The 7,309-nt window shown below is 44.4% G+C and overlaps 1 protein-coding gene across 2 annotated transcripts in view; it reads left to right on the top strand.

The window, feature by feature from the left end:
* Window positions 1–2,444: 2,444 nt before the first annotated feature.
* Window positions 2,445–7,309, top strand: part of Ccdc50 (coiled-coil domain containing 50) — a 64,828-nt gene continuing 59,963 nt past the window's right edge. For both annotated transcript variants that reach the window (XM_059277810.1, XM_059277809.1), the window contains exon 1: window positions 2,445–2,643. In XM_059277810.1, the coding sequence (XP_059133793.1) occupies window positions 2,595–2,643 (49 nt within the window). In that variant the 5' untranslated portion in view covers window positions 2,445–2,594. The remainder of the gene's footprint in view (window positions 2,644–7,309) is intronic.

The raw sequence follows: 7,309 nt of genomic DNA, 5'->3' as shown, positions 1-7,309 counted from the left end.
TACATCTCCAGCCCAAACAAAAAGACCAGAGGCTGTTGCAGTGTTAGTTTCTTTTGGCCTCATTTTAGCCATATAGGTACAAGAGTGGGGAGGCCTTATGAATGGCCAGAGCTCCCTAGAACTCACAAGGCAAATAACTACAATAGCCATGAACTTGCAGTAATATGGGACCAATTAGATTTACTTATAGCCATCATACTTTAGACCTGTCATGCTGTGGATTTACTTATAACTGCTTAAGCCAGAGCCTGTTTATAGACGAATGCATGAAAAACCTTTGCTTTTAAAGACAAAAAGTTTGAACAAGTACAACAAAATCTCCAAAAATATCATTAAAAACACCAGTGATTTTCAAAAGCAAGGAATAAAATGGAACCTTGGCTGGTGGGTTTTTAAAGATTTATTTTTATTGCATGTGTTAGTGTTTACCTGCATCTTTGTATGTATGTGCACCACATGTATGCTTAGAGCTCGTTGAAGCCTGAAGAGGGCATTGGATCCCCTGGAACCAGAGTTACAGACAATTGTGAGCCACCATGTGGGTGTTGGGAACCTAACCCAGATCTTCTGCAAAAGCAACTAACACTCTTAAAAACTAAAGCAACTCTCTGATCTTAACTGGTAAATTTTTAATAAATGTCTGTGGGCCTGTGAGATGGCTCAAAGTGTACAGGTGTTTGTCTCTGGTCCCTGGAAACCAGTGGGAGGAAAGAATGGGCCCTTGCAAGTTGTCTTCCAGCCCATCATATTTACATTTAGCATACAGGAAGAAGAATGTCATACAGACTCTGTCTTTTCTCTCTTCCTTCTGATTTTTATTACTTCTGGTCAAACTCAACCGAAAGCACAAACGAGTAGCGCCAAGTGGATACATCTATGGATGTCCGTCTCCCAGGGTAGAGCTTGGTAAAAAAGTTGAAATAATCTAAGGAGAAAAAAAGAAAAGAGGAAATACTGTCATTTTAAATGTTCCCTAGAACTACAGAAAATTCAAAACAGACCATATATGGCTGGGCAGCTAAAAATATCCCCAAGCCTGCTTTGCTATACTTTCCTACTTCACACTTAGTTTAAAAAGTGCTCTATTATAGGGATGTGCAAATTTGTCTTGTAAAGGCTTTGGTAGTACTTTAGACTTTGGACTTAAAAGGCAAAAATCATAAAAAGATTAGATATTTTTAGTTCTTTAAAATGTAGTATTTAAAAAAAATATAAAAATAATCACTCAAATTCAGTGCGCTGGATTTGACCTATGGGCAGCAGCTTTGTCAACCCCGACCTAATTTCTGCTCTAATTTCTGCTCTCTGATTTTAATGTCCTGACCTCTCACACTAGGATTCTGAGCTGAGGTGGAACACCAGCTCGTGCCAGTGGCTGAAGTGATCCAGTGGACTTTGAGAAGAGGCTGGGGCGAGATTGCAGAGTCTAGCAACCCTGGGAGCAAACCTCGAAGCTAGGAGGAGGAATTGTTGTGCTACCCGTGTTTCCATCAGAAAGTGCCCCTTTTCTTTGCTTTCTCCTATCCTTGGTTACACTCAGTTCAGTTTCCTTGTCTGCTAGTAAGAGTGACCTTCCACTCAGGAAGCAGAAGACTAATTTGCTACCCTGCCCTTAATGTAGCAAGCCCGGGGAAGCAGTCTGCTCCACCCGATTTGGTCTCACACCCTTTCTTTAATAAATATGCATGGCTTGTGGACTAATGGACTGAAAGATAAGAGCAGCGATGACACAAGTTTAGGGCAGGCATGTTCCCTTCAGATGAGACAGTTCCCAAAGGAAAGTGAATGCGTGTACCCACGGGGAAAAGCATATCCACACGAAAGCCGGCCCATTTCAGGGAAACACAAATGTCAGAATTACAGACCAGTGCGTGGCATGTTGGAACAGTGGGAAGCCAGGTACAAGTCACAATCTCGCCACCCCAATACCGAACATCAGATTTGGTAGACATTTATTGGTTATTGCTGAATGAAGATGACTCACTTCTCCCGGGTGGCTGTGAACACTTTTTTTTTTTTTTTTTTTTCTCAGAAGGGCCCAGAATTGTTATTAATTCTGTGTGCTTCAATTCAATGTGTGGTTCCCCCCCTTTTTTTTAAAGGTGCATATATATGCTCAAACCCTAGATACAAGAGAGGCGGCTTGGCACTCAGTAAGCATTTTATTTAAGTCTCCAATCTCAGAGAGGCTCTCAGACAGGACCGATCCCCTCGGGCTGGCAGGTGCAGCCTGCGGTCCGGTCCCGGGACCTCCAGGACAGGGAGCTGCTGCCGGCCGGCCGGGGCTGGGCGCGGCAGGCACACCAGCGAGGAGGAGGCGGTCTGGCTCGCACGCCTCTGCGTGCGGTGCAGCCCTGCAGCTCCCGCCCCCCCGCCGCTGCTGCCGCCGCCGCCGCCGCCGCCGCCGCCGCCACCGCCGCCGCCGCCGCCGCCGCCTTTCTGTCTCCTCTCTCCCTCCGTACTGGACTCCGGTGCATTTCCGGCCCGGGGGAATTTGGCTTCGACCCGGCCGGGGCGCGCGGGTGGCTGCGGCCGGCGGCCCGCGGGGTGGGCGTGCGCCGAGGTCTCCGTGCGCCCGGGGCCGAGCGGACGCCATGGCCGACGTGAGTGTGGATCAGTCCAAGCTGCCGGGCGTGAAGGAAGGTAGGCCGGGCCTGGCGGGTCCTGGGGAGCGCGGTGGCGCGGGGTGGCGCGGTGGCGCGGTGGCGCGGGGCGCGGGGCGCGGGGCTGGCCACGCGCGCGGCGACCCGGCCTGGCTCGCCCGGGGCTGCGGGAGGCCCACGGCCCGGGCCGCGCGCGCGGCCTTGTTCCGTCCAATGGACGCTTCATGTAGTAGAAACCACAGCCCAGCCAGGCTGGCCGGGGCCAGGGGGCGTTCAGAGTGGAGCCTTTGTTTTGAAACATGACCCTCTCCTTCTGCTCTTTCTGCTCTCCTCTTCTCCCTCCTTTCTTTCCTCCACTCCCTCCCTCCTTCCTTCCCTCCCTCCTCTTTCTTCGTCCTCCCCTCTCCCTCCTTTTCCTAGCCTAGTGTCTGGCTGGCTCTTTCTCACCTTCCGAAAGGTTTTAACATTGCAGGCTTGCAATGGCCTTCCATGGATGGACCCCCAACTCCTTATAAGCCTGTCAACCCTTCTTTTTAATGAAGACCAGAATGGAAGGGAGTGTTGTGACCCTCACTTTTCATGGCTCCCTACATTGAAGTCCAGGAAAATAAGATTGACTAGTCCTGGCCAGGCCTAGCACTGGAAATAGCCTTCATCACATGCCCTCGGGCCTAGCATTTTTTTTCTTTTCTTTTTTAATTATTTTGGTTACTGACTCACCTTAACCTCACTGGTTGGCTCACTAGTCTTAGGAAGCATTGAAGTTCCAGACTTAAGCATTTCAAAACCCAGACTGTTCAAGAGGGCTGTGGTAGAGCCAGAAGCTCTACAGGGGCCTTTGTTATGGATCCCATTTGTTTCTTCTGGGATCTGTGGCCAACCATGGGGAGTGTGGAAGTGATAAAGAGTTTGTTTTCTTGGGACTTGAGGTTTAATTGCTAACTTAATGTGACTCAAATGGTCTTGCTCAGGCCAACCTAGAAATCCCAAGACTATTAGTGACTGCTTGGCTGCATTTGCCCCAGAGTTTCAAAGGAGTCAGTGGCTGGTAGTCAATGATTTTATGTTCAAAGTGTAGTAGATTTGGATCTGCTCCTTTGTTTCTAAAGGGTAATAATGTCCTCAGGCTAAGCTTTTAGTGTTAGTATTTTTCCAGCGTTTAGGTTCCTAGCTTGACTTTGGTTATTACAGTTTTTAGTTCACCGAGACTGAAGAGCTGAATGTTGGGGAAGACAGATGGGTTCTTTACCATGATACCTGTCATAGAGCTTGTCTCTCAGAGGTTGTCTCTTGCCAGATAGGGGTTTTGTGTACAAGTGTGTTGGTTGGTTTTATGTCTGAAGAAAAAGTGTTCCCTTGGTAGTACTCTCATTGTTTGTGGGTGTGGGTAGTACTCTCACTGTTTGTGGATGTTGTGGAGGAGGATGAGACTTGGAGTTCAAACAAAGCCTGACACACCAAGTTTCATCTCCCTGGTGCTGTGTCTTCCCCAACCCTCCATCTTGTATCAGTGACCTGGAAAGAACTTAATGTTTGTGTGTGCTCTGAAACCCTGAGGTCTTCTGATTTCTTACTAAGACGTGCCTCATTCTTGCTAGTATCATATTTCTCCAGGAGTTCCACACTTTCCATCTAAAACTGTTTTTCATTCCCAAACACTAAGAGTTTTAATACATTCCAATTGGTTTTCCTTCTGGATAACATGCCTGGCAATCCTGTTTGTATACTCTGATAAATTGATGAGGGAATTTAGTGTGGCTCTTTCACATGTCTTTGTTAAATTAGAATTTGCTACTTGCTCCCTTGGAAGGAGTCAGAAGCTGTTGAGATCATTGTCCTTGGGAACACCTGCTTTTCTGGCTCTAAGATCATCAAAGGACATGATGGATTTACTAGGAGTACCCCCACAGCGGGGAGATTTTGATCTGGGAAGTAGTCAAGTCTAATAACTTGTATCTTCCTTTCATATAATTCTTAATTATGGCCCAGTTACCACCTAACAATATCTTCCCCCTAATTAAAGAGATCTCGAAGGTGCCCATGATGAAGCAGAGCATGCCCTGACTCTGTATAGCCTGAAAACTCTTAGCTAAGTCCAAGGGACTTAGCACTTTGCTTAATATTTTGGTTCAGGTTTTTGAATTTCATTAAGAAGATTTCTATCTGTGTTTTCCATTTATTTTTTTTTTGAGTTTAAACCTTGGTGAGTTTATGTACAATTATAGTTGACATCATGGGTGGTTCCAATAGAGGATGGGAAGAATGTGTGTGCCCTTCCCACTGCCCTTTCTTTAAGAGAGGGTAGGGCACTTTGATCTTTGATGTATCAAGAACAGAGATCAGGGTACCGGAATATTTCCAAGTCTTCTTTCCTAGGTTATGGTTTTATGGAGGTCAGAGCTTCCTTGGGAAGACCCTTTTTACACACAGCTTGGAAGTGTATATGCTCAAAACCAACAAATTAGGAGACAAAGACGTTTGAGTTTATACAGGTGAGAAGAGTTGAGTCAGCTAAACGTCAGTACATTCCTGTTTCCTAATCAAAGTAGATTTGGAACATCTATATACTTTTGTAATGGAAAACGACTCTTCTCTGTCAGTCTTCTGTTTTTCTTTCCATTCAGTGGTTCTCCAAATCTTGTTTTGTGTTCTTATTGTTCAGATGCAAGGCTCATCATTTGCCTTGTCCTTAATAATCTGCACTCTCCACCCCCTTGTGTGCATGTGAGTAGCAACATGCTTAACATCTAAAATCAGTGCACCCAGGAGTGACCTGTTTTTAGTGTATAGGCCCTGTTTATGAGCCAATGCTTTTTTATAATCAATAAAATTTAATACAGTTTTAGAAATAGCTATACAAAGAGTCATCCCTAGAAAGTGCTGGTTGATTTTCAGTCTAAGACTCCCAGGTGGCACAGTGGGGTAAATTAAATGAATGGTGTAACTTCAGAACTTCAGGAGGAAGATATTTAAAACAATCCCTGGCACGGTAAATTACCCTGTAGTTCCAGAGATCCAACACTTAAAGCGTGCCGTTTCGGCAGCTGATGTGGTATCAGCATTTGTCTGGTTCCAGGGTGCGTTTACCTTTCTTTTTCTTCAAAGATCCACAGCAGATTGTGCCATTTTTAATGAGACCCTGATTCGTCTGTTTGGAACTTTTTATTTATCTCACTGTATTCTCCTCATCTACATCTATGGCTTTTATGGAACCAGCAATTATTCAGGCAATATTTGAATATGTGATTGAATGAATAATTGAATGAGTACACATATTTTAGATGTTCCCTGTATGCTTAGAAAGTCTATGGTAACATAACTCTTTCAGATTCCTTCTCAGACTATAGGCTTCTAAAGCCATAGTTCCTTTTAGTTATATCACATACCAATAATGCCACCATTGAGTTTAGAAGGACACACACTTTTACATATACACGTGCATATATATACACATTTATGTACATATATATCTTGTAAGTAGAATTCATCTAATATAAACATGTAAAACATACAAAGAAGAAATTTCTTGCTTTATATTCTGGCTTTGGAAATAATATTGGAATAAAATTATACTAAAACCATTATTTTCTTAAGTACAAAGCAGTGTGACACAATTTGAGAGCTGTATGGACAGATTTAAAAAAAATCTTTTTTTTTTATTTTATGTATTTGGGTGTGTAGTCTGCATGTGTCTGCACTTTGTGGGTGCTTGGTGCTTGTGGAGCACAGAAGTAGGGCATTGGAACCCCTGGAACTGGCATTACAGAGGGTTATGAGCTGCCATTTGGGCTCTGGAAAATGAATACAGGGCTGCTGGAAGAGCACCCAGTGCTCTTAATATCTGAGCCATCTCTCCAGCCTCCAGATATAGATTTTTAAATAAATCTGCTCGTTGCCATATAAGGTGTGAGGGTAGCTCCATAATACAAGTGCCCTGGGCTACATGGCTGTGATCTTGACTGCATGCAGTTTATACTGCATGGAGTTACTTATGATTTTGAGTGCAGTTTATGCTTCATGGAGTTTTTTTTTTTTTCTTTTCTTTCTTTTTTTTTGAGACAGGGTTTCTCTGTGTAGTTTTGGTGCCTGTCCTGGAACTCACTCTGTAGACCAGGCTGGCCTTGAACTCACAGAAATCCGCCTGCTTCTGCCTTCCGAGTGCTGGGATTAAAGGCGTGCACCATCACCGCCCGGCACATGGAGTTGTTTGAAACAACCCCCAGATTGAGCTGTCTGTGCCATGCCTATAATCTCAACAAGCAGTGGGATTATACATTTGAGTCAGTCTTGAGCTATATAGTGAGACCTTTCTCAGAAACAAAACAAACTTGTACAAGTTACAGTCATATGTGTTCTAAAAATACCTCCTGCTTAAAGAGATAAAAAAAGCCCATCACTTTATTGCACTATGCAGGCAAGTAATAGAAAACAACAACAAACACACACACCCACAATCCTGCAGGTATAGAGTGTATAATTGCCATTTATAAAACATAAAGCTCACTGTCATTTTTTAAAAGATAGAATAGAAAGCACTACAAACTATGTATGCTGGCAAAGTATTCCTTTTCATTATGAAACTCCGGGAACCAGAGATGGGCAATGAGTAGTAGGACTGAACAAGTGATGTCATTAGTAGGATTTGCTGCTGTCAGTCATCCCCTCCTTCCCTCCCCTTCTTCCCTCCCCTCCTTCCCTCCTCTCCT

This window comes from Peromyscus eremicus, chromosome 12 (assembly GCF_949786415.1).
Source record: "Peromyscus eremicus chromosome 12, PerEre_H2_v1, whole genome shotgun sequence".
Classification (NCBI taxonomy): Eukaryota; Metazoa; Chordata; class Mammalia; order Rodentia; family Cricetidae; genus Peromyscus; species Peromyscus eremicus.
Note: the sequence above shows the minus strand (reverse complement) of the source record. Positions and strands in the feature narration are given on the sequence as shown.